The sequence below is a fragment of the Copadichromis virginalis genome, linkage group LG14 (genome assembly GCF_057382275.1).
Source record: "Copadichromis virginalis isolate Kocher_CV1m ecotype Utaka linkage group LG14, C_Virginalis_male_GT1.1, whole genome shotgun sequence".
Lineage (NCBI taxonomy): Eukaryota > Metazoa > Chordata > Actinopteri > Cichliformes > Cichlidae > Copadichromis > Copadichromis virginalis.
Window position 1 is genome coordinate 31652437 of NC_140631.1, and position 27152 is coordinate 31679588.

Here is a 27152-nt window from a genome sequence, read left to right on the forward strand (position 1 = left end):
AGTGTGTGTGCTCGTGTGTGTGTGTTTGGTCTGTTGATCGATCACAGATCTGACAGCTATAACTGGAGCGGAATAGCGCTCTTCCCGCGAACACGTGGGTGTCATGGCCGAGACGCAACTGTGCGACGCTGACAGTGAGAACAGACGCGAGGCGAGACGCTGGATTTGTGGTGGTCTTACATATTTTATTTATTTAGTTTTTGATTGAATTACTTGGGTCTGTCGGTTTCTGAGGATGCGATGGGCGGTGAGGTCAGTAAAAACCGAAAGGTGAGTCAGTATGATGAGGCGCAGATCGGAGTTGTTTACCTTTTAACACGCTGTAGATATGGAGTCGTCACGTGTAGCGACCCCTAGATGGGGTAAGAGAAGATGAAGGCAGTGGTATTTGAAAGTCTCTTCTGCACCGATCAGCTCACACAAGTGGACACAGACCTTCAGTCTGCGGCTCAAATCAGCTTCAGATCGTCTCTTTATTTATTTATTTGTGGGGGGTCATGTGTGATCTATGAGCTACAAAATGTTTCTACCCCATTTACCTCCAACATTAGTTAGTGATGCCAACTAAAAACCTAACCAAGCGCTGCATTTCTTAGTTATTTTTGAGGCTTTAAAGTTTAGCTTTTATTTAAATCAATATTTCATAAAGTCAAAAGCATAACTGCAGTGTATTTCACATTATTCCTCCTGTGTAAAAGCTTTCAGCTCACTAACGCACTGTATTTTACGTCATTCAAATCTCAACAAAACCTAAGTCAGCATCATTACAAAACCTCAGTCTGCACATTGTGGACAGGTCGTGCAGAGTTCGTGATGCCAGCTCATCATTCATTTCCAGAAACAACAACAACACCCCCACAAACGCACAGCGCCGCCTCCTTGTTTTACTGTCCTGGTGATGTTCTTCCTATCATGCATCCTTCTTATTCCAGTGTTCAGTCACAAACTCTCCAAGGCTACACAGATGTTTCTTTCCTGCAGATTTTATTTATATTTATTTATTTAGTCTTTTGTTATAGTCTCTACGGATACGTTTGTTGGTTTCCTGCCTTGCCAAATTTTGGTTCTACCGGCTGTTAATAATTGTGATGTGGCTGTATTACAAAACATATTGCTGTTGTTCAGAGAGTGGAAGAAACACTTTCATTACTATTAAATATTACTGATTTTAGTTGCAACTGAATAGAACTATATGCAGTATTTCCATTCACCAGCAGATCATCTTGACCACGTCTACATGCGTAGACGTGTTGAGTTGCTGGCGCGTGATTGGTTGATTAGATTGCATTAACGACCAGTTGGGCCTAATAAAGTGTCCAAGGAGTGTTTCCCAAATAGTTATCAGATTTAATTACAGAGTTATACTCTGCAGTTACACGTTTCAAACAAATGCAGTATGCAAAATAGATTCGCGTGTACAGAGGTATCAGCATAAAGTGAGGATAAATAAAATCTGAATAGTAAATATATATTATATATTATAATTTTTTCTTTTAAAATCTAGAGCGAGGGGCCGGCTGCTCAGCGTCGATTCAGCCACGGGTTCCTCTCGAACGTGGGGGTCTCCATCGTTCATAGACTCGGACACTCAGCTGTATTTTCTCGCCCTGTGGGAGCAGACAGCAGGCAGCCCATCAGACTCCTGTTGCCTCCAGAGGACGGCGCTGAGGCGTCCGGCGCAGACCCGACTCCTGCGGCTTTTATCTCTGTCTTTCTGCCCGAGTTCCCACACCGTAGATGTCCTGATCATTTCCAGGTACTGCGGACCACAACACAACCCAGTTAAAGACGCAAAGAGAAGAAGTTCTTTAGGAGAAACAGAAAGATAACAGGGCCTAATTCTGTGCTTACAGATCCTGGGCTTCATCGCTAAAGGCTCATTTGGACCCATCCTAAAAGTCAAAGATATTTCCAAAGAGAAGATCTATGCAGTTAAGGTCAATCCAGTATTAACTAAAGATGTTAAAAATGTGATACTTTTGGACATCTTTAGTGTAATTTTCTTCCTGTGTTGTCATACAGGTTCTGCCAAAGTCTGAGTTATTGAAGCACGGAGTCCTGGAGCAGTCGAAAGAGGAAGTCATCATTCAGGTACAACATTGATAGAAACAAAATTCAAATAGTTGAAATTAAATAATCAAATAAATGTTTATGTCACCTGTTCAGCTTTTTTTAACCATGACACAAGTAAATAGGGATTGTAGCAGAGATTGTTTTTTACAGACATGGGCAAAATTTAAGCTCCTGTAGGAACCCCTATGCTGAGGCTAATGATAAACGAGAAATTATTATGCCAATAAACAAATATTACATCTGCATACAGCTGAATTATAGAGTGCTATAAACTGTCTATGTGCTGGCCATAAATACTTACTAATAGGTCAAAATGCAATATTCTTAGTAGAGCTTCTCAAAGCATAAACTGGAGAGGATATCATTGCTGAAAGGAATGTATTCATGTCAAGCAAACATTTCTAAATTTAATGCAAATAGTAGTTATATGGTTATTATAGGAAAGCACAAACTATGTACAATTATAAATGTGATGATAAAAGTGGACCAATTATGCTCATTTCCAGCTTCATATTGCCGTCTTTGGATGCTACTATCCAGAAAGGGAGTGCAAACAGGCACACCCAGGTGTAGATACAGCTGAGGGGAAATGGAATAAATTAAGCTGATTTTTAATAAATAATAGCGAAGGTGAAATGAGCCTTGGGGTTGCCGGAGGTGGCGTCTAGGCTGATGGCTGAGCCAGAGGGCTGGGTGCATTGTTGGGCAGACTGAGCAGGAGATAGAGACAAGACCGGAGCCAAGCTAAGGGTAAATATGAAAAATAAGATGCAAGAATCAGGATCAGGACAAGTGGTAATGATCTAACTTTAACAATAAACTCAAAGGCTTGACTGTAGAGTGCCGCATAAAGCATGACTCACAATTCAAAATAATCCTTATCTGTCTAATACATAGCTTTGCTCCACCACTTCTGTTTATCCACTGTCGGGAGCTTTTGTTCTGATTGGCTGTACTTTACAAACACAAGGTTTGTCATCAGGTGGGTGGATTCTCAGAACTCACAGCAAAAATCGATGACCAGTCTGATGAACTGTACACTGACTTCAGTATTTAAAATGTTGCTATAATATGAGCATCATTTATAACAGTTTAAGACAGTAAATAAGTAATGACTTAATAGGTCCACTTAAAGGATTACAGTAGGTGGTGTGGCATAGTTTCTGTCCATAGTCCGTAGTCCTCACGCTGCAGGAAACTCTCTGTGCATCCCTCACTAAATGTTCACTGTTCATCTGTGTGTGTCGACTGTTGCATTGCAGCGGCAGCTCAAACACCCTTTTATCCACAATCTGCAGGACTGCTGGCAGACGCAGCGCCATCTCTTCATTAGTGAGTTAATAAATAGAAACGATGGCACCGCTCGACCCTCCCTTCTTCCGCTATCCTTTGTTGTTCCCGAGAAGTTCCCCCTTTCCTCGTCTTTGGTCCCATAGAATAAAAAGTTGTCAACTGTAAAACCAAGCAGTCTAAAAAAAAATCTCTGGATAGTGAAGAGGTGCAGTGCCATCTAATGAGCGTCCTGGGTAAAACTGTCCTCTGTGGCTGCAGCTGCTGTGTGACCTTTGCTTACCTAGTGTTGTCACAAATTCAGGTTTTTTTCAGTTAAGATTACTGAAGTGGCTAAAAGATGTTTAACAAAACAAAGAGCATGTGTGTTTTAGACTTAACCCTCTTCCTGACTTCTTCCTTTCCCAAACCACAGTGGGATGAACAAATCATTTTTTGTTTTCTTTTACTTTACGTTTCCTTGCAGATTGCTTTATTTTATTTTTATTTCCACCTTTAGTGATCTGCTTTACCCACGCTGCCAATTTCAAAGTGCTGAGAAGTATGTTTGTGTCTGGTCCTCTGCAGTGTGTGACTACTGCAGTACTGGTGACCTGCACACTTGTTGGTTGCTGAGGGGCCACTTTGGGGAGGAAGAGGTTCGGCTCATTGCTGCAGAGCTGGGCAGCGCACTAGGTTAGTGCTCATCAAATGTCTTGTACTGTCACAGAAATTATGCTTGAGCGCACAGTACACTTTTTTCTTTGAAAAAAAGATTAATGTCATTTAATTCTTGCTCTCTGTCTCTGATTTATTTCTAGGATTTCTACATGACTTAGGAATCATGCACAGAGATATAAAAGTATGATATTTTTCATTTTAATCACTCTTGTAACTTCCACACGTGTGTGTTTAGAACTTTTAATGGTTATGGCTTTGCTGCTTTTTTTTTTTCAGATGGAGAACATTCTGTTAAATGATCAAGGTAATGCTCTTCTGCAGTTGTTGATGATACACTTTTAAGACTGAAGTATTTAGAGAAATCATGGTTAGATGAGTACAGATGCAATGCAGGTAACAGCAGATAAGCATGACATCACAGCTCAGGAGCTTTGCCAAGACACTAACTTAAAATCTCTTTAATATAAACTTGACAACTTCAAGACCCCTCTTACGGAAACATTTATGGTTTTATTTCTACAAATCAGTCTCTCTTTGTTTTTTTGCCTCTATTCAGGTCACCTTCGACTGTCTGATTTCGGTCTGTCTCGCCGCCTGAAACGAGGAGGGCGAGCTTTCACAATATGTGGGACGATCCAGTACATGGGTGAGATTTGTGGTCGTGCCACAGATACTCTGTGATTGTTTTCCATGACTAACATTAACATGAGAGCCTCACCTGCGTTTCATTCCCCCTGGATTCAGTTGACCCAGTTGTGAATGGGATGCACCTGTAATGTACTCTGCATGTTATTACTTTTTGCTCTATTATTAAGAGGTATTTTCTGCCCTGCATTTAACTTTTTCCTTTTATGCACACACATATATATAAACATATATGTGGATGTGTGGATCTCTGTTTTGGGTGAGCAGCTCCTGAAATCTTGAGCGGGGGTCCGTACAACCATGCTGCTGACTGGTGGTCTCTTGGGATTATGCTGTTCTCACTGGCGACAGGAAAGGTGAAGACACTTAAACTCACTATTTCACGGCTCTGTGTGTAGAAAAGTGCCTGAAAGTGCAGATTATTTTTGCTTTAAATCCACTTGTTTCTCTATTTTTAGTTTCCACTAATGGCAGAAATAGACCACTGTCGCATGCTGGCAAAGGTCAGAGATTTTTCTTATGTGGTGCCTGAGACGTTCAGCTCTGCTCTGATCCTACTCCTTACTGAGGTCAGTATCCACTGCTCTTTTTACTTTGTGCCACCTTAGAGCTATAGTGACATACTCATCTCTTTATCACCATACTGATGTAGCTTTTGTGCAAGAATCCGATGAACCGCCTTCGTAATCTGGAGTGTTTCAAGATGCAGACGTTCTTCCGTGGCACTTCATTCGACCCTTACATCCTCCAGAAGACACCGGTTGAATTCATCCTGGAGCTTAGGACGCACCCCGACTGGGCAGCCAAATCCGCAAGAGGCTTTTCATTGGATTACTTTGATAACTTTGACTGTGATCAAATCCTTCACTCCCCCGTGAGTCCCAGTGAAGTCATAGGGTAGTCAAAGTCTCCTACTTTGGCCAGTGTGGACCTAAAATCGGCTGCAGAGCAGACTTGCAAAGCGAAAAATCGATCTGTTTTTAAGGATACTAGATACATGAATTCTGCATGTGATGGCATTTCCATAACAGACTTGTTTCTCTACAGACTTATGTTACCTCTTGGAATTGAAAGTTGTATTTGGACCCCAAAGCGCTTTACACATCCAGTCATGCACCCATTCACATTCATCCTGGTGGTGATGGCAAGCTACATTGTAGCCACAGCCATCCTGGGGCCCTCTGACCACCACCAGTAGGCAACAACAGGTGAAGTGTCTTGCCCAAGGACACAACGACCGAGACTGTCTGACCCGGGGCTCGAACAGGCAACCTTCCAATTACAATGCGAACGCCCAACTCTTGAGCCACGATCGCCCCATGTTATGCATTTTTAACTGAAACTTCAGCATGTCTCTCCCATGATGCAGTTGAAGGTGAGGTTTTGATGTCTCTATACACATGTGTCCTTGTATTAACTGTATATCATTTTATGTTGTTGCTAACAGTTGTTTAATATACATTGTCTGTTGTTTTTAAATGCAATTGCTCAAATAAAGTTTAATTTTTTAAATCAAGTATTCATTTATTTGTGTTTATTATTTCTTAATACTCTATGATGGGTGGGGGAGTAGAGCTACTACAAGGACCGACCAGTGATGAAAAACAAATGAGTGACACTGAGTTGAATGAACACTGTCTTCCTGACCTTTGTTTCACTGATTAAACTGGGTGTGTTAATGATTAATAAAAGAATTGCGGGGCCTTAACTTTTTTTGGAAACAGTTTAAAGACCACAGAGCTACACGGTGGTTTTATATTTCTGTGTTTAATGGTGGACCATGTTTTTCTTGTTTTCCCCATTGCTGTGTAGTCAACCATTTCTGGATTTTAAGATTAGACTTAAAACTTATAGTTAGTTAATTAGTTATAGTTAGGACTGGATCAGGTCACCCTGAACCATCATGCCTGCCTTGCTCAGGGAACTTTATGTTGACAGGCAGTTCAAGAAAGAGGTCACATACACTGTAAAGACCCAGCTCTCTTTTAGGTTGGACGTTTTTACTTCTATAGAATAAAAATGAGGGAACACCAACCTGAAAGGGTTTCTTTTATATTTCTGTATATCAGCACTAGCACAAAAACATAAATGAGCCTGCTGTATTTTCTGTTGGGCACTTTTCTTATCTCAGGTATCTCAGGCAGCCTTGGGTTGGCCTATTTACAGGAGTGCTCACAAACCCACTGAGGACAACCAATAATAGGACAGAAAATTGAGGACCAGATAAAGTATCATCATTAGATGCTTTTAATTAGGTAACAGAGAAAAAGTCGAGGGTCCCAGAGGAAGCAGCCACACATAATTGCTGTACTTCTTGAAGTCATGAATCTATTTAAAACTGTATCTCCTGAATGGGAGTGCACCAGCTCCTCCCACCACTGCCTCCTGACATTGAATTCCCTCTCAGGCCCTTGTCTTAGACAGGTCCACCATGCCTGTGTTGTGGCTGTATAGTGGCAGGCAGTCCATTGACCCATATCTGCTTTTAGAGGCACACTGACCCACAATAGTGAAGAGAGGAGTCCCCTGAAATCCTGGAGGGCCATCCCACAGACTCTCACCAAATAGTAACATTACATAACTGAACACAACAGAAAACATCAGTTGCAGCTTATCCTGCAAATGTGCAGAAAGACACAGATTGACACGCAAGTAGTCACAATCAAATTCAAAAGCCATGAAATGATCCCGACTGGCTGATGATAAGCTTCGTTCAAGTTTGCATTTTAAACTTTTTAAACCATACACATTATTATTATTCAAAGTATTATTATTTGAAACTTTTCATTTTCAAACAGAAGCCAATTACACAAAATAAAGAAGCAAAAAAAATGGTTGAAAAACCTGCTCTTCATAGTGGAAATGATCCAGTTGACCTAATTTCCTTCTGATTTGGCCCATTTTGGCCCACTTTTACACTGACTGGAACCTGGAAATGATTTCTATTTCTGGAACTTTCCATCATTTTCTTCACAGTTTAAAGCGCTGCGGAAAAGCCACTGAGTGCACGAATTGCTCGGAGACTCAAACACCCCTGAGAATTTGAGGGTGAAGATCAAATTATCAGGAGATTTCAAGCCATCCTCAGGGCACATTTTTACTAATTAGAGTAAAAATAGCACACCATGGGGTGTGGTTAAACGCCTCATTTAGGCCCTTATTGGACAAAAGGTTCTGACTTAATACATGATTTTGTGTTTTGCAAGCAACCTGAACATGTGGGAAGCATTAAAAAAACAATTTGCATGTAAAAGATAAAGTAAACCAGTTTAAAACGCCAGGTTTCTAACCATTGCTGAGTCAAAGTGAGTGTGGCCATCTGAAAAATTCTATATCAATGTGATAAAGATGAAGCTAAATGAATTTGAAAAAAAAAATCACTTTATTTAAATAGAACAATGAATCATCACTTTTTTTTTTATTCATGTGGGGCAAAGGTGGGCGTACACGCTCCGCCCAGGGGTGTTGGCTTGTGAGGTGTGACACACTTGAGCTGGATACAAACTAAAGCTGGCAGGGAGGCTCCATCAGTGTTCATCGCATCAGTAGATGAGACCCATTTTAATTTCAGGTAAGAGCTTTTATCTTGTTATTTTTATATTCAGCTGATTTTAATGCTGTCTTCACAAACTTGAAATACAAGCTGCCTTTAGATTTTATTAAATTTTGAAGATTTGTGCAGCAGCTCTGACAATTTCATATATTTTTTACACTGCTATCAGTGTTTGATTAACTGCGTATCTGACTCTGATGAAAGATTTTGTGGTCTTGTGTTTTTCCCCACCTAATTAGCCTCTTCCTAGTGCTGTGAAAATCACATTTGGAAATCAGAAAATATTTGAATGGCATCCAAGCCTGGACTTACTATTAAAGGGCTATAAAGTGATAAACCTTTTCTTCACATTACCAAACAACGATGCACTCAAAGCTTTATAAACAGCTGCAGACAAGCTCATTATTGGAAAAGTACCAATATGGATCAATCTGCTGTTACTGTATCCTGCAAATCAAACAAGCTCTCACATCTTTAAGGTAGACAGATGATAGGAGGACGGGTGTTAAATCTAGATAAAACTGGACTAATTTTCTGTTTGATTCCACTTCAGTGTCTGCCCTTTTTAGCTGCTAATGACTGAATAATAATCAGTCAAATCTTCTTCCAAAGGCTGCTCAGACAATCAGTCACTCAGGATGACGCATCAGTTCCCAACGCTCTCCGAGGCTCAGAAGAGGGAGCTGCATGAGACCGCTTTACGCATAGTTTCTCCAGGGAAGGGCATCCTGGCTGCAGATGAGTCTGTAGGTCTGTAGCGCTCCTTCTTTAAACATGCACATTTAGTGAGTGCACACCTTATGTCCAATCCAATCAAAGAGTGTAAGTTATCACCAGTGTAAGTTAAATGTCACTGACAATACACCCACTGCAGGCAGTATGGCTAAGCGGCTGGCTCAAGTCGGAGTGGAGAACACGGAGGAGAACCGCAGGCAGTATCGGCAGATCCTCTTCAGTGCGGACGATCGCATCAACAGCTGCATCGGAGGGGTCATCTTCTTCCACGAGACCCTGTACCAACACTCTGATAATGGCGTTCCCTTTGTCAAAATGATCAGGGACAGGGGAATCCTGGTTGGGGTCAAGGTCTGACCACTTAGAATTCAATCTGTTTAGGTTATCAACTTTTTATGATAATAGGTTTGGATTTTGATTCAAATCATTGTCTGCATTCTTCAGGTTGACAAAGGTGTTGTTCCCCTGGCAGGAACTTGTGGAGAAACCACCACACAGGGTCAGTCCGACTCACACTGGACCGCTGCTGATATCAACCATTTCATCACCACAATTTCCCATTTATGAACATTTCCCTTCTCTGTTTTTTTCTTTGTACTTTTTACACTTCTCCACAGGTCTGGATGGATTGTCTGAGCGTTGTGCGCAGTATAAAAAGGACGGTGCTGTCTTCGCAAAGTGGCGCTGTGTGCTCAAAATTAGTGACGTCAATCCATCAAAGCTGGCTATCACAGAAAATGCGAATGTTCTTGCACGTTACTCTAGTATCTGCCAGCAGGTCAGAACTCCAAATCATAAAGCCTAAATGCTTATCCACACATCACTGTGATCTAATGCATATACAGTGTTTGATCATCTATCTTTCCTTGAACAGCATGGCATCGTGCCCGTCATAGAGCCAGAGATTTTGCCTGATGGTGATCATGATCTGAAGCGCTGCCAGTATGTCACTGAGAAGGTAGGGAGTGGCTGCACTGTTACTTTTATGGGTTTTTCAGACATTCTGTACCACTCTGCTGCTTCTTTAGTAAAACAGTGTCTGTGTTGCAGGTCCTGGCTGCAGTGTACAAGGCCATGTCAGACCACCACGTGTACCTCGAAGGCACTCTGCTCAAACCCAACATGGTCACTCCTGGACACAGCTGCTCCACCAAATACAGCCCAGAGGAGGTTGCAATGGCAACCCTCACTGCTCTGCGCCGCACAGTTCCCCCAGCTGTGACAGGTAAGTTAAAATGATGCTCTCATTTAGAGGTTTAGAAACAGAAACGTGTGCAGAAACCAAACAGAACAAATTCATGTTTTCGTCCACAGGAATTGCTTTTCTGTCAGGAGGTCAGAGTGAAGAGGAGGCCTCTTTCCACCTTAATGCCATCAACAACTGCCCTCTGCCCAAACCCTGGGTCCTGACGTTCTCCTTCGGACGAGCCCTGCAGGCGTCTGCACTCAGAGCCTGGAGAGGACATAAAGAAAATGAGAAAGCCGCCACTGAACAGTTCATCAAGAGAGCAGAGGTAGCTTCCAGTCGTTTTTTAATGCACACATAAAAAAAAGAACCAGCTGCTATTTGTATGACGTTTCTCTGCTTGTTTGCTCTCTGTTGTATCTGCAGGTGAACAGTCTGGCATGTCAGGGAAAGTACACCGGTGGAGATAACTATGGAGAGGCTGGCCAGCGCATTTACGGTTCCTGCCATGCATATTGAAGAGTATAAAAAGAACATTTTAACTAGCAGTGTGTTCTTCCACACCATAACAAGATATATTACAGAGGAGATGTACTGCATTTTCTTAGGTTATTTCAGAATATTGGCCTACATAATGATATTAAATGAAATATCTTGCCTTGACAAATGAGAACAATCAGAACATGGCCTTGGGTGTTTCTAACACATGTGCTGAATGAAAGGCTCATGCTTTACTTGTGTTGTAGCAGTACTTTGACTAGAGCTTTAAATCCTGCAGTTAATATTGCAATGCCAGCCTAACATGTGCTCCACAGTAATGATATTAGTTCGACTCAAAACACAGTTAACTAAATAGTTAAAGAAGCTGAATCTATATGATACAGCTCCCAATCTATTATTTAGAAGTTGTTATGTGAAGCTTCTGTGCTTGTGTGACAGAGAAAGTGGATTTGTGTAGTTCAGTTTCTTTATTTAGTTCAGCAGTGAACATGCACAAATAGACATATTGTAAGAGAATTAGCTTGAAGCTAAATTGCATCTACAGTCCCCAGGTATGAAGTACAATCAGCTCAATAAGTAATATACAACACATGCTGATGTGTGTTATCATTCTTAGTAGCATTATATGTCTAATAAACATATTTCAAATGTAAGTATTTAGGCAATAAAACTGTGTTCTAGTAAAGTCTGATTGAGATTTTTTGTTTTATGAAGGTTAATGGTATGTCACGCTCTTTATAAGACGACAGACACTGATTCACTATGTGGAGAAAATTCGTTTTCATTTTTTTTTTCATCTTTCAAACCCTGTAATTTAAGGGTATTCTATATGTTATCTAATGTGTCAAATGTCCAGAAAAGGCATCTGACACGTGATGCTGGAGCGCTTCTGTGATATTCTTTGTCAGTTACAGTTCATTTCCACCATTCCGTAGTTTGACATACGTGTAACTCCTAATAGTTCAAAATGTCACATTCAAATATTTATGGACATTTTTTTTTTCATTTCAAGCCCGGTTCAAGTCTTTTTTTTAAATAAGAAAAACTAACAACAAATTTACTCAAAACAGTGTGATGTACCCTTGATAATGTTTTGACACATCAGTATATATATCTGGAGCCTATCCCAGCTGTATTAGGGCAAGAGACATGAAACACCCTGGACAGGTCGCATGTCTGTCCCAGAGCTAACACATAGAGACAGACAACCATTCCCACTCACGTTCACATTCAATTAACCTAACCCCACTAACTGCATGTCTTTGGATCGTGGGATGAAGCCAAAGTATCTAAAGAGCAGCCACGCAAACACGGGGAGAACATGCAAACTCCACACAGAAAGACCCTGGATTTAATTTATTTGTGCTATAATAATAATATTACTACATGAGATTACAAATATTTGAATCTAAATTCTAATGAATGTACTCAGTATGTACACAAGCAGCAAGAGAATACACCTTTAGCTTGCAGTTAGCTAATACACCTTCAGCTCCCAGACATACTGTGACTAACTGCACACAAACAGTTAGTGTGTTTGCTGATATTTGTTGAGCTGATAGAAATGTTGAATTTGAAATTACCTGACAGTTAAAAAAACGTCACTCACTTCATGCTTCCTCCTTTTCTTTAGAGCTAGCTACATTTTGAAGCAATGCAAACACAACTAATGGACTCCTGCACTCCCTCCGGCCTGCTATAAAAAAAGCTATAAATGATACCGCTGAACTAAAAGTAATGAGTCTGTTTTGAAAATGTACGAAGTAGACAGTACAGATATTTGTTTTAAAATGTAGGGAGTAAAAGTAAAAAGTTGTCACAAAAATAAATACTTAAATAAAGTACAAATACCTGAAAAGTCTACTTCAGTACAGTAATGTAGTATTTGTACTTTGTTAGTTCCCACCTATGCACCTTTCTAGTGCTTTACCCTATTTTCACAAAGGGCTCTAGACTATATAATAAAATGCAACAACAAAGACAGTATAAAAAGAAACTAAAACTAAATAAAAGCAATCCACAGGTGGGTTTTATGCTTCTTTTTAAAAGTATCAGGTGTGTCCACAGATCTTAAGTGCATTGGAAGTGAGTTCCACAACTTGGGAGCCACAACCTCAAAAACACAGACTCCTTTTGTCCTTAACTTGAACCTAGGTACCAAGGGCGCCTCCAGAATTTCTTTCATAGGGGTGGCCATATGGGGCCACTAGAAATACACCAAAAACAGAATTTCCAGTTTTATTATGCTGTTGTCAAATATAGGATAGTTGAAAAATATCGCAAAAAAGAGAGAAAGAAAAGAATGATATGCCTACCTAATTTTCCACTGTTAAAGTTGATGTCACTGAAAATAGGTATATATGAAAACCAAATAAGATTTTGAAATCAATAATAATCTGCTTTAACTGATTGATTAATTGATTGGTTGATTGGCTGAAATTCCACCCATTGCTTTAATGATTCTCAGCAGAGCTGACAGAAGAAGCTTAAGATTCATATTCCCAGAATGGAGTTAGCTTTAAGCGCAAACCTGTTCAGTAAAGACAAAAAAAGGATTAGTGGTCTGTCCAGGGATTGGCAGCAGCTTTTCTGCAACCTTATTACATTATTATCAACATAGGGCAGTCTTGCCAGGTGGGGCCACTGGGTGGGGATCCGGATAAGGCAACATTTTTCCGATTTTCTATTATCTATTGTTCAGTATTTCATTTGTTTTATCTTCAGAGATGCTCTTCTGATTACCTTCGTTGTAATGAGTGGAAGTTAAGTTACTGTTGCCTTTCTATCAGCTGAAAGCAGTGTGACCATTCTCCTCTGACCTCTGGCATTAACAAGGCATTTTTGCTCACAGAACTGTTGCTCAGTGGATATTCTCTTGTTTTGAGACCATTCTCTATAGACTCTAGGGGTGGTGGTGTGGGGAAATCCCAGCATAAGGCAGTTTCTGAGGTATGCAAACCAGGCTGTCATACACTAACAACCATGCGACATTGAATATCACGTAAATCACTTTTCTTCCCCATTCTGGGCTGTATTATTGAAAAAATTATATTAATTATATTCTTGAATTAACAACTGGTAAAAATGAAGCAAAATTATAAGCCTGTTGGTAAGTGTCTATATTTATAAAACATTTATTATTTAGCTGATGCTTATATTATATAGAAATAATACCAATATAGCAAGTCTTGCATTATAAGCGATGTGCATTATATGATATTGTAATATATATTATTTGACGGCAAATGTTATTAACAAAAACATTATTAGCTTTGGATATGGTCGGACTATTTTCTAAGGCGGATGTGTCAGACTCGGCTGTAGTGTTTCCGGTGTTGATGAATACCCTGCTCGGTTAAAAAAAACGCGCTGGGGTAGGAGTCACCTCGTCGGGAGTATTGTCTGCTCAGTAAATACCCTTCACAGTGTAGCGTAAAACAGCGCTCATTTGATTGCTTTCTCGTTTTTCTTTTTGCCTCGACCACTCGCAGGCGCTCGGGGCCTAATCACCAGCAGGCGTTAAAGAATCCTGGAAACAGCGAACTGTTAGCTTGAGTTAGCAGCGATGTCGGGTGTTGTGCGAGGCCCCGCTGGGAACAACGACTGCCGAATTTACGTGGGAAACCTCCCGCCAGATATACGCACAAAAGATGTGGAAGACGTGTTCTACAAGTATGGGACGATTCGAGATATCGACTTGAAGAACCGGAGAGGGGGACCCCCGTTCGCCTTTATTGAATTCGAAGACCCCAGGTAAGACGCTAACGGTTAGCCGCGCCAGGCCCGATGCGGTCCCATTGTGTTGCTAACAAACTCGTGTGTGTGCTAACGCGTTGCTTAGTGCTCAGACTATTTCCTGGATGTTTTTTTTCTGTTATTCCCGTAATTAAATTTGGTATGTGTGTGCGCGCGTGCTACTTTCGCTTTCGACTTGGTTTGCATACGCCTGTGTCCCGTTTTTCCTGCGCTGAAGCTTGGTGCCTTTGTGGTATTAATGTCCATGTTGCTGGAGATTAATACACCCGCTTCACTTCTTCGCTGCAGACGACTTGCGTCAAAGCACTCGCAGCTTTACGCTTTGCTACATGTTAATTTGGTCAATCGTTATATTTCTTTCATGAAACAAAAGTTTCATGAGACTAAAATGCTGCAGTTGCATTTGCAAAGCGGATTAGTAGACGTTAAGTAATAAAGCTAGCCGCTAACATGGCTGCTTGCGTGTTGCAAGCCTGTTCGTTCGTGCATTTGTTTATGTCTAAGGCGAAACTGTTTTATTTAATAGGGACGCTGATGATGCCGTCTATGGACGTGATGGATACGACTACGACGGCTACAGACTGCGAGTGGAGTTTCCTCGGAGCGGCAGGGGATCCAGAGGAGGGTTTGGGATCGGAGGAGCGCCCAGAGGCAGATATGGACCCCCTTCCAGACGATCTGAGTACAGAGTCGTTGTGTCAGGTAAACAAACCAAAAATATGCAATGCCAGGCAGTTATTTGTCTGTCTGAAGGGGGGGGGGGGGGGGCTTATTTTATTTTTATTTTTATGATTATAGTGAGTGTAGTTTTTGAGAGACATGAAAGTTTTTGTGTTTATGTTATGGAAACAAAATCTCCTGTAGAGTGTTTCAGCGGTTTTAAGACTGTCTTTGAATGCATTTGCCTATGCAAACTTGCTGTTGCACAACCACAATGAGCCTTTGGGCAGTGACTGCATGTAAGCACAATCTACCTGGATAGAGTTAAGATGGGGACAAAATTATGTATTGCTGTTGTTTCTGGCCATTTGATAACTTCAAGTGGTTAAATATTTTTCTCACACACATGGTGATTTCCCTTTGTCAGTTTTGTTTATATAGCACGTTACACATCAACTGGATGTGCTTAACTACAAGTTAAAAATAAATTGCATAGCTCTACAGTGATTTAATGCAAGAAAACCTCAAAAAACAACAGAAATTTACAAGGGAATAAGACTACATTTCAAACACACAGTTAAGTGTAAACCACTCAGAATAAAAAGTTTTTGGATGTAGACACAGTTGAACTTGACCTCAGGACAGCTGGCGGCTTTGTTGCAAAAAACAGGACAACAATAACTGAAGGCACCCTCAGCATCATTGGGTCTAATTTTATGAACATTTAAAAGATCTGCACCTGATTACCTGAAACTTCTAACTGGGTTATAGACACTAAGCCAGTCAGACATACTGATGGGCCAAACGGTTAAATGTTTGTGAAAGATTTTAAAGGTAGTTATGTATTGAACTGGGAGCCAGTGACGTGACTTCATGATTGGGGTAGTAAATTCATATTTCTGTGTATGTGTTAGGTAGCCCGTTGTGGTAAAAATGTTTTAGATGTAAGAAAACTTCAAAAACTCCTAAGGATAAATGTGATTTTCTTTATTGGTGGCAGCCACTGATATCTACATCTAGGGCTTCGATAATACTGACGGTCGAGTAATCATTCCTGTAATACTGCTTTGAAGTATAACAAGAAGGGGGTGGATTGTGATGTAAATTCTCAGTGGACAAGTTGACAGTCACAAAAAGCAGACATCAGAGAGCTGTTATTTTTATCGAGTAGATCTGGCCATAGAGTAAAATTTCCCTTAATCTGTATAAAAAGAAAACAGTCTCATGGTAGTTTGCTGCAGTGCACACTAAATATGTAAAAGTATTCAGAACCAGTACATTTTTAAATAAAATATGTCCTTTACTTATTAATGCACCAGCAAATCTTAGTGTATCTTGGTGTTAAATGACTAAATCTGAAACAGACCAGCTCTGGGGCTCTTAAACATTCATCCTTGTGTGCATAAACACAGCTGGAGGGTTCACTGTGTGTGTTGACGTAATGTTGGTGTTTTTCAGGGCTCCCTCAGAGCGGCAGCTGGCAGGACCTGAAGGACCACATGCGTGAGGCAGGCGACGTGTGCTACGCCGACGTTTACAGAGACGGGACTGGAGTGGTAGAATTTGTGCGCAAAGAAGACATGACCTATGCCGTTCGCAAGCTGGACAACACCAAATTCCGCTCCCATGAGGTATGTGTATGATTTTTAGCATCATGGATGATTGTTCTATGCTTTGCTGTGCTGAGGTGAGTACGTCAGGAAATGTGACGTGTCGAGAACAACAGCCAGCCCTTAATTCCATCTGTGGCATTTCCACCGTAGGCAGGAATGTATGCCTTTTCAATGTCAAGTTCTCTTGTGTCCGCCAGGGAGAGACTGCTTACATTCGTGTGAAATTAGACGGTCCCCGCAGCCCAAGTTATGGAAGATCACGCTCTCGCAGCCGTGGCAGCCGGAGCAGGAGCCGCAGTCGGAGCGCCAGCCGCAGTCGCAGCAATTCCCGTGGTCGTGGCAGAGGATCTCCCCGCTACTCACCCCGTCACAGCCGCTCTCGCTCCCGTTCCTAAGCTTTTCTGCCGTCGATGTTTTGCTCCTTTTGATGTATACCCTCCTGTTTTTACCTCCTATGAGTTTCTCCAGATGTCAGCTATTGATTTTAATTTCTCCCCCCCCCCCCTTTTTCTTGTCCTGGTGTCCTTGTGGATGATCTTGGTATGTAGTTGTACCACCCCCACCCGTGCTTCAACCCTTCCCTCTGTCTCCTGCAGCTTTGTCCCTTCTTCTCCCCCCCTCCCTCCCACTCCCCTCTCTCTCCACCTCTCGCTCCCTTTTTTCTGTCCTAAAGTTTTGCAAAAGTAGAAGTTGTGCTGTGTCGAACTTCAAAAATGTTGAGTTGTTTATAACCTTCACTCAATGTTTTTGCAAGTACTGAAAATTTAAAGTTTTGTTTTTGGTTTTGTTTTGTTTTTTTCTTATATATTAAAAAAAAAAAAAGCTTCTCATTGGATATGTGGGGTGGGCTGTTTGAAAGGGGAGCCCGATGCTTAACTGTATTTTACCCTTGTGTCTTCCTTTAGACATCTGAAGAGAAGGATTAAAGTGATTTGGAATAAAACCATTGTGGAGAACATTTCATTTGTATGGTCAGGATAGGACATCTAGGAGCAATCAGGTCGAGGCAATGGTACGCTTCATATTCCATAAATTGAACGTTTCTGATCGGTTGCTGTATCATGCATGTCATTTTAACAAAGCCACGTACTGTACTTTGTTATATATACAGTTTTTAACATGCTACTTCTGACCTGTGACAGAATAAGCAGTCCTAAATCAAGTGTTGTGATGTAAGTGTAACATCTTTGCTGTCAAATGTGGGGGAAAAAAGTGAATTCACTACTTTGATGCAAAGTGTCTCACTTAAATATCCTCATTGCTTTAAATGTTTTCAGGGAGTGATTGTTTTTGTGCTCAGTGGCATTTAAAAATCTGAATCTGACATGAGTGCTTCAACATGGCTTAAAAAAAAAACAAAAAAATAGGCCCCCAAATCTTGACATTTTATTCTAACGGTCTGCCTCTGATTTTCTTCCTGGTATTTCAAGGTTTTGATTGGAGGAGTGGCTCAGTGGATCCCAATCCTTGGAGCTGGATGAGTGGATCGATTAGGGAAGGGATAGGCAAGGATGGATGCTCGGAACGGGATCAGTTTTCCAGGATTCAGATGAGTTGATATCAGAACTTAAAAAAAAAACAAAGAAAAAAACAAACAAATGGGAGTCTCAGAACATTTTTTTTATTATTAGGCCCCCATCCTGCCTATCTTTTAAAGGTTTTCAGGGATAATGGCTTTATTAGAAGAAAACGAAACTGAGGACCAGGAAGTTGGATCAAAGGATGGAGTCGTAGATGCCTGGTATGAAGGAATTAAAATTGGGGAGGTTGGGAAAGGGGTTTCACATGGGTGTAGTTTGTATGTTTTTAATTTTGCTTAATCTTTTTTTTCTTCCTCTTAGCATTTTCAATAAAACACTTTGAAACAAGGACATTTAGTTTGTCTTTATTTCCAACATAAACCCAAGCACGAATTCTTTACCATTAATAAAATAAACCTGTTTGATCTCCCTCATTACATTTACGTTTGTAACCAAACCAACTAAGGATAACCATGGAGTTAGGAAACAAAGGAAGAGCAGCAGCTGTGGACATGAAACACCACCACAGCAGCCTGCCCGTGTTCATTATTCAAAGCTCTCGTGTCCCTCAGCTGTGACGGTGACTGATGAAAGGGCCTTTTACGCACAGCCGAGTGATGCCTGCCGTGCGCCGTGGTCTCGTTTCCTTTTAGCCCACAGTCGGTGGTGTATACCGTGAATGATGCATTGTGGGATGAAATAAGATGCCGGCAGACAGGAGCTGGAGAAAAACGCTTGCAACACACGGGGAAGCTGCTGCCCAGCCAATGGCAGGGTTCAGCATACAGCAGAGGGGCGGGGAGCTGCTGGAGCACAGCGGAGAGCCAACCTACCTACATGCTTATTGTGTAAATCTTTAAAAAGCAATTACCCGCAGCATCATCCTAACCTTACCCACCGGCTGGCTGAAATAGGCTACTTATTTTTGGAAAGGAGTGTTTTCAGGTGGCTCGAGAAAAGGTGGGTTGCATATTTTTCATAATCTGAGGGGGGGGGAAAGACTGACTCTCATGTCTTGACATATTTCTGATTCGAGTTATTTTTCTTGTTCTTATATGATGATCTGTTCCTGTATGCCTCTTTGCATTTTGAATGATTGGATATGTAGGTTGTATTGGCGTATTTTGGCGGATTCTATATTTGAGTGGGCATATTTTGATACTTTTGCCCTCCTGATGCACAAGCTGCTTTAATCCGAAAGTGATTTTTGCCAAGTAATTTAACTCCACTTGTATCAAGTTTCGCACTCAATCTTTGCAAACGCTCAAGTCAACGTCTGATCAAACATATAGGCACAAATACACAGCCACGAGTTGTAGATTCAGATGAGTGGGATTGGTGGGAAACGCTTTGCCAAATGGCCAGTTTTCTGCTTGTGGTGTTTGCGATGATCCGGGCTGGCCTAAACCGTCCCCATCACCACGTGCGGTGTTAATTTTCAGTGCGGTACGTGCGTGAACGTGCTCCCTTCTTCCTCCGCAGGCATCCTCAACCATGACTGACAGGAAAGCTGTGATCAAGAACGCAGACATGTCCGAGGACATGCAGCAGGACGCGGTGGACTGTGCCACCCAGGCCATGGAGAAGTACAACATAGAGAAGGACATTGCAGCCTACATCAAGAAGGTGAGACAGGAGGGGGTGCTTGGATGGATCCAAGCAGAGCTCTCACCGACAGAGCATGATCAGCAAATTGAGACACTAACACATTCTCACATCTATTTTTGCCCAGCGTGGAGATGAGACACGTGATCAAAGACATAGTCAGGGTTTTCTTTTTATTTGGCACGTTTAAAAATCCTTCCTCCAAAGCAGGGGCGTTTCCAGGATTTTTAGAATTTGGTGAAACATGGCACAGTTAGAAGTGGCAACACAAGAGCATGAAGACTGTATGGCAGTCACTGACTTCTTACTTAAAGGCATAATCGTACTTGAGTACTAATACAAAAGTTTTTGTCACTATGCACAAACCTATACAGTTTGTACATACAATCATTGATTCATTAATGTGTGTTTTACTTTAATGTGTCAACTGGACATGATTTTAATTGGTCAACTGGCTTCAACTTAACTTATAGGACATCAGTAGATTAAAATAAGCAAAAATAAGTTATTAAAGATTTAAAATGAATGGTTTGAAGTATAACATTTGAATCCAGAATATACTGGAGGGGAAAGGGGCTAATAGAAATGCATTAAAACTGATGGTAAATAAGTTATGTGTCCTTGGTCCTTTCCACTCTAGCCCATTGGTAATGTTTGTAAGGCCCCCTCTGCACATGCTCTTACACGAAATTACATAAACTAGAATAAAAAAAGCTTTTGATTTGTTTGTTTTTATGTGCATCAATTTCCCAATACAAGAGTGGAACTCAAACCTTTATAGAGTGCTTTAAGAAGAAGTACAAAAACTTCAAACTGTTGGCTGCTAATGCACAAAGTAACAAGAAAAAGGAAAGCAATAGTAGTAATAATGTTTTTCTTATGAAAAGCCTGGCTAAGCAGGTTTTTGTGTGCTTTTGCAAGTCTGTTTCTAGTTCTCATACACACTTGCCTGCAGCATATTGGCATGAACGTTAAACTTGTTTAAATAAATGATCTAAATAACAAATTAGTGCTTACAGATTATCAACTATTTTTGCATTTCCCGCTGCAGATCATACAACTCCCATGTTCCTGCTGAGGACCACAGTGTGGAGACAGTTATCCAGTTTATTGAATAGCTTTAACTGAAACTAAAACTGGTTTGATATAGAAAAAAGCAGGGATTAAATGTGCTATAATGTCATTGTAACTAATAATATTTTAATTAGTCCTTCAGGAAAATTAAGGTTGGGCATGACCTCTATACAATATAAATCCATCCAATCCATATAAAGTAACTTGGACCCTGATTGCTGTCGTCCTCTTGACTCTTTTCAGGAGTTTGACAAGAAGTACAACCCCACTTGGCACTGCATTGTCGGGAGGAACTTCGGCAGCTACGTCACCCACGAGACAAAGCATTTCATTTACTTTTATCTGGGCCAGGTGGCCATCTTGCTCTTCAAGTCAGGCTGAGAAGTTTCTGATGGGTATTGAGGAGTTTTTCTCCCTGAACCTAAATCGGAAATGCACTGGTGGCTGATGTCTCCCATACACTAATAACGACATACCATAACGATGCAAAACCGGCCATGCGCAATTGCATGGACTATACACTATTTAATATGTATGTTACAGTAAGTTTACTTTTTGATAGTTGCCATTTGAATGCAACGGAAGTAGTTTTTGTTGATGCTGTTAAATTCTAGGTTGTAAAAGATTTCAATGTGGCCCTTGATTTTACGTGAAAGGAAAGCTGTAGAATGTAGTGGTGCATCTGCTTTCCTTCTCAAGTGGCATTGCCAGACCCCGTTACGAGACAATGTTGATTTTGGTGGTAAAACCATCCCGCGTGCACCGGTTTAGCAAATCATCGTCCACATTAACCTGTGATCATATAAAGAAAACAAATAATGGGGTTTGTTATCTCTGCTGCCAATTTCCAAGGAATTATGTTGCTTGAAGATGCACGCCATTCAGTATCTCCACTGTTTTCAATTGGGATTTAAGACAGACCCACAGCAGAAGTGAAATTATTGCAGCCGTGTTCAGAAAAGATGTCACATTTTGGACCCAACACAAGTCAGTGCAATCATTTGCAGGGATTTTCAGTTTGAACGCTCTTAAATTTTCACTGTGAAGAACGATGGGGGCCGATAAGCCTCCCATACACAGACCTTAACCTGTAATGTACGACTTGTAACACTAGAGACTGGCTACCCAAATTTCCCATCTCAACTACTCGGACTCGAGTCTTATAATCCTGTGTTCCTGCATGTTTTACCACAGATTATTTAAACGTTATATAGGAGACAAACAGAAGCTCTTCTTGGACACTTTTGTGTGTTTTATTATTATTTTTGTTAAACCTTTGAGTTTGTGAATAATGGCCTGGGCTAAGTGTGTCTTGTCCCAGTAATTGCTATAAAGCAGCATTAGGACAATGTTTAGATGAAGCATCTGCAGCCGACTCCACCAAGGCTACCAACGCCCATGTGTTTCAGGTTGTGACGTCTTTTGTGGCTACCTTTTTAAGTTGCATCCCCCCCACAATGCCTTTAGTTCTGCATTGCCAGTGTACTGCCAGACATGAGGTAAGGACAAAGCATTCAGAGTTGGGACTTTTCAAAGCAACAAGAAGCAGGCTTCCTCTTGTCTATCTCAGATTTTTGGCTTTTCGTTTTGTAATGTCTGCATAACTAGTTTGAAATGGCGATGCACAGTGTTTGCGTTCTGATTAAATATGTTGTCTGTGAGGACAGATTTGAGGGTTTTCGTGCACAGAGCCAGATGACAGATAAAGGCCGAATGTTTCTCAGATGTTCCCTCCTTTATGTGAGCTACGTGTGAAATGTGTATCTCGAGTGTTAGCTTGGTTTGACATCGTTTCTCTCTAAGTTTTTTTTCTTTCTTTTTTGAGGGACGTCTTCCTAACTATTGTCAATGTAAACTGATTTAGTATTGTTTTCCTCTGGCATGTATTTTTGCTGTGTATATGTAGGAGCCGTTCCAATGCTGTTAAATTTGCACAAAACGTGTGCCTGTCATTGCTCTCAAATGTAACTGGCTTGAGTACAATTGCACTTCATCAGAAATAAATACAGTAGGTTGCTACAGAACCAAAACCATGTAACTCGATAAAATAAAATGTTGACTTATTACACTGTGGTCTTTCATTCTGTCCCTCTGAGGCAAATCTGAGCTTCAACAGTGTTTTTTGTACCCGTGCATGCGAGTGTCTGACTTTAAATCTGTTGGTGTTCACAGTATTTTTTATTTTTAAACTTGAGGGTGACTTACCAGGCTGCATTTTTAAAGCAAAATGATACTCCTGATGATACCTCGGTACCAACTGAGTGCCATTTAAATGCCACAGGTTACCTAAGTATTGTTGCTGACCATGTCCGTCCCTTTCAGCATGAGCATGACACTGATTTCACTGTACTAAAACGGGCTCGGCACTCTCCAGGTCTTAATCCAACAGAGCATCTTTGGAATGTGGTGGAACGCGCGATTCTCATCGTGAATGTGCAGCTGACAAATGTGTGATACCGTCATGTCAATATGGACCAAAATGTTCCAGGAATCTTTCCAGCACCTTGAATGAAATGGCTGATGGGTTTATGTTTGCGCATTTGTAGAACTAAAAAGCTTTGACCCTTTTAAAATAAGCAAATTAAAGTCCAGCTATTTCAAATGAGCTGTCAGTTATGTTTCAACAGATCAACAATGTGGTGCTATATTTCGCTATATTTCAGTCATTATGGAATCATTTTGTTTTTCAGTTAATGCACTGCAATCACCCAAACTCTCTAAATCTATGTTTAAATACTACATCAGCTGATTTCACTGATTCGCATGCAGTCGGCCAGAGCCGGTTCTGTTTGGCGTGCATTAAAACCTGTCGGCAGATGACAGGTGGCAGATGAAGAAACTAACTCCTTCAGCCAAGATGTTATGTGTCAGGCTAAGGGCTGGTGTAATGGCATGCATTACTGTGTATTAATATCACAGAAAAGCAGATTTTATGGGGTTTTTTATTGTGTGCTTTGTTTCTCTGCAAAAATTGTGATTGCACTACAGCATACAAAAAAGACCATCTGCAGAGAGATCTTGTTCATGCCTTTGGCTGTTGTTTTCTCATTGATAAAAACTGCATGAGTCGGGTGGCACTTGTGTAACGTGCTGCAGTTACGTGATGTCTGTAAGTGGAAATCTGTAGAAACAAGAGCTCACGAAGCCAGCAGAGCTGAGAAAGCAGACAAATCAAAGAACAAGTGACTAATGAATAATTCGTAGCGACAGACTGGGGTCAGAGTGGATGAAATAAGATGCTCGCTGGAGTTAAGCAAGGCTTTGTTCTTTTGATACTTATCATTGCATCACACTCGCTCTAAAGTTCCTCTTTTTAAAAAATATTTGGGATTCACTTGCAGCCCTTGTTTAGTGAGCAAGAAAGCCACGAGTGAGTGGCACGAATAAGGAGTCTGAATGCTGTTAAAAACGTGATGTATCATTAGTCTCACATTCACTCACACTTTAAACAGAAGTGCGTCAGAGGCCCGTCTGCTTTTCTACCCAGCCTTCGCTGCTGTTTTACATTCTTGTTTTTCCCATCAGCACCCCCCCCCCCCCCCCTCCCTTCCACATACCTGACTGCTTTCTCTTTCATAGCCTCTGGCTGCCTTCATCCATCTTCCCACACAGAGCTGTAATTCATGGTCGGAGCACATTCACATGTAGACAGCATAGATAATTGACTGGACCAAAAACTAACCCCTGCTGCTTGAAAACTAGTCACACAGTTAATATATATCTAGAGCCATGTTTCACACTTTGACACAAATTCGGGGTATTTTTCTGAACTGTGGCTTGTTCAGTTTAAAGAGTATTGTTTTCTACCAAATAACTTTCTCATAGTGTTAAAGCACATTTAAATCCAGCTCCATCTCACACTGTCATTAAATAGCTTTCATATCCAAATCTGCAAAAAGTCTTAAAAGGACTCTTTCATGGCAACATTTTTACCTCTCTGCACTTAAATAGCTCTATTCAGCTCAGCACAGCTTCAATATGAAAAGCATGTGAATAACCTGAATTGCTCTAAAGAGGCTGATGTTTTGGCGCTGGCTGAAAATACCCCTTTCTTTTGTTCAGAGCGTGGCTCTCATTGATGTGGTGAATGTTTATGCTCTGCAGCTCCCTCATAGACTTCGAGATGACCAGTGGGCGTATTTCACGCTGGCACAACAAGGAGGCAAATGACTCAGATTCAAACATCAGGGATGTTGAGAAACACATTCATGTGTTAATAGAAGCTACTGGATTCGCTGGTTGCAATTACATTGCGCGTAGGTTGAAGTATGTGGTGTTATTGTCCGGGAAAGTCAAATTTGAATTCATCATTGGATGAAAATCCTTGAACATTTTTGTCCACTATTGTTGTGATTGATGAATGTCTAGTGTTTGAAAAAAGGTTCACAAGAAGCCCTGAATTATTCTTTGCATAGTGCCCATAGTGATTTTCATACATGTTTTTAAAATTTATTTTTTACATGAAACATAATCACTATCACCTCAGTACCACAGTAGGGAAAGCACATGTGGAATTAACAGCAGCTCAGTTAAGTGCCCATCTATACCCACACAATTACATCTGATTTCCCAATAAATTGCTAGCCCCAAAGTTTGAAGTCCACTGTCTATTGTAAGAAATTCACCAATGATTGACAGATGAAGTCCAAAGATTCTGTTCACCACAGTGTTTTTTCAGTTGAAATCACACAGACTTCTGCTGTCAATGCTACACAATAATCAGTTCACAAATAACATACACAGACCCAGTTCTGGTCTGGGACTATCACCAGTACCAACTTGTGAAAATACATGCAATTAGATAATAACAATTGTAAGGTTTGGTTTCTCCTAAGCAGGTTTATTTTTAGAACCAGAAAAACCTCCATCCCTGTTTATTCCTTTTGAAGGCCAGCAGGGGACAACCCCTAAAATGAGGAGTGACTCAAGACTTTTGCACAGTACTGTACAGTCTATGACTTAAACCCCCAAACTTTAACATGGATGTTTGATACAACTGTGACTCAGGTATTCTTTTGTTTATTTAGTGAAATCTGAATAACACCTGACTGACAGTCTTAAAGGCTATAGTATGACCACAACCTTGTGCCTTTGGCCACAGGGCAGGGTCACCATGTGCTGAGGAGCTAAGTGTGCAAAAGTCACCAATACTGCTCACTCAATAGTTGCAAGTTCCAAATCTCCCCATGCCATGAAACCTGAGCTTCATGATATGGTAAAGGCCCTTTGCCAGCACAACTGTGCCCAAGTGCACAAAGCAAGGTCTATAAAGGCGTGATCCACCAAGTATCCATCAAGGATACCAAGGATACCCTCCATTAAGTATCTTTGGGACAAACTAGAATGGAGACTTGGAGCCAGTGTCTGTCCGCCCACATGCTCTTCTTTAAGAATGTCTAAAAATTCCCACAGACACACTTCAGAATATTGTATAAGCCCTCTCGCCCCAAAAAACAAAAACGAAAAACTGGGAGCTACTGTAGCAGCAAAAGGACCAGCTCTATATTATTATCTATGGATTGAAAATGCTCCAGTAGGTGTGATGTGTAGGTGGCTCAACAGTTTGGTCCATGTAGTGTAGATAGACATTGTTGTCTTTTATGCACTTCCACACTCTGACCAGATGAGGGAAGTATTTCTCTTTCTTTGCAAAGAACTCCACTCAATCGCTGATATAAAATGAGAATAAACTGGTTTTTAAACAGTTTTTAATAACATTTTATAAATCATTATGATTTAAATGTGAAAAAGTATTCAGCTTTAAGTTTATTTTGTAGTGTCAGTAAATGCATGACCTCGTGATTCCTCAGAATTTCAGACATTTGAATTTTCCCTTTTATTTCCCTGTGAAAAGCCACAAATCCCCAGAACAAACATTCAGACCAGGAAACTTTCCTACCTCATAATGAGGTTGTTGACATTTAGTCATCTGTCTACATTACTAAGGCGCACAACAACAGACTTTACCAAAAAACTATACAGACCCTGCACATCCTGCACTTTTTTCACATATTCTAACCTAATATTTTTTCACATTAATGGATAATTATGAAATGCTACAAGAGGTTTTAGAGGGGAAAAAATTCCCATGACTAAAGGGAAACTTAGTTACTGATTACACTGATCATGAGAATTAAATACATTTTTTTCCATGACTTCACCACTTCTATTGCTCCTTAGATGAAGCGTGTGAGAGTTTTAATGCAGACCGTCTGTGCTTTGTCCTTCCGTAGGGCACCCAGAGGTGATCTAGTTCATAAATGATCATGCCCGGTCTGCTT

At 40.8% G+C, this 27152-nt stretch overlaps 3 protein-coding genes and 1 pseudogene across 5 annotated transcripts; all 4 read left to right on the plus strand.

Annotated features, from left to right (window-relative positions):
* The first annotated feature begins 111 nt into the window (after positions 1-111).
* Positions 112-6178, plus strand: LOC146694313 (ribosomal protein S6 kinase-related protein-like; annotated as a pseudogene). Its single transcript, XR_014914875.1, has 12 exons — positions 112-270; positions 1505-1756; positions 1854-1937; positions 2023-2091; positions 3336-3405; positions 3931-4038; positions 4164-4204; positions 4300-4327; positions 4580-4669; positions 4936-5024; positions 5127-5237; positions 5321-6178. The product of XR_014914875.1 is annotated as a ribosomal protein S6 kinase-related protein-like (transcript).
* A 1943-nt stretch (positions 6179-8121) lies between these two features.
* On the plus strand, positions 8122-11334 carry LOC146694314 (fructose-bisphosphate aldolase C-like). The gene is made up of 9 exons (XM_085430449.1): positions 8122-8239; positions 8834-8971; positions 9096-9307; positions 9401-9455; positions 9574-9734; positions 9831-9914; positions 10007-10181; positions 10271-10470; positions 10569-11334. The coding sequence occupies exons 1-9, from the start codon at positions 8218-8220 to the stop codon at positions 10659-10661; spliced, it is 1140 nt and encodes a 379-aa protein (XP_085286575.1). The 5' UTR covers positions 8122-8217; the 3' UTR covers positions 10662-11334.
* A 2622-nt stretch (positions 11335-13956) lies between these two features.
* srsf1a (serine and arginine rich splicing factor 1a) lies at positions 13957-18543 on the plus strand. Of its 2 annotated transcripts, XR_014914876.1 has the most exons (5): positions 13957-14396; positions 14926-15101; positions 16518-16690; positions 16870-17684; positions 18103-18543. XR_014914876.1 is itself a non-coding variant. In XM_085430450.1 (4 exons), the coding sequence occupies exons 1-4, from the start codon at positions 14209-14211 to the stop codon at positions 17065-17067; spliced, it is 735 nt and encodes a 244-aa protein (XP_085286576.1). In that variant the 5' UTR covers positions 13957-14208; the 3' UTR covers positions 17068-18543. The 2 variants fall into 2 exon arrangements, 1 of the variants encoding a protein (XP_085286576.1); XM_085430450.1 differs by having other exon boundaries at positions 16870-18543.
* Positions 18544-18954: 411 nt separating this feature from the next.
* On the plus strand, positions 18955-22937 carry dynll2a (dynein, light chain, LC8-type 2a). Its single transcript, XM_085430451.1, has 3 exons — positions 18955-19152; positions 19675-19818; positions 21115-22937. The coding sequence occupies exons 2-3, from the start codon at positions 19687-19689 to the stop codon at positions 21250-21252; spliced, it is 270 nt and encodes an 89-aa protein (XP_085286577.1). The 5' UTR covers positions 18955-19152; positions 19675-19686; the 3' UTR covers positions 21253-22937.
* Positions 22938-27152: the final 4215 nt, after the last annotated feature.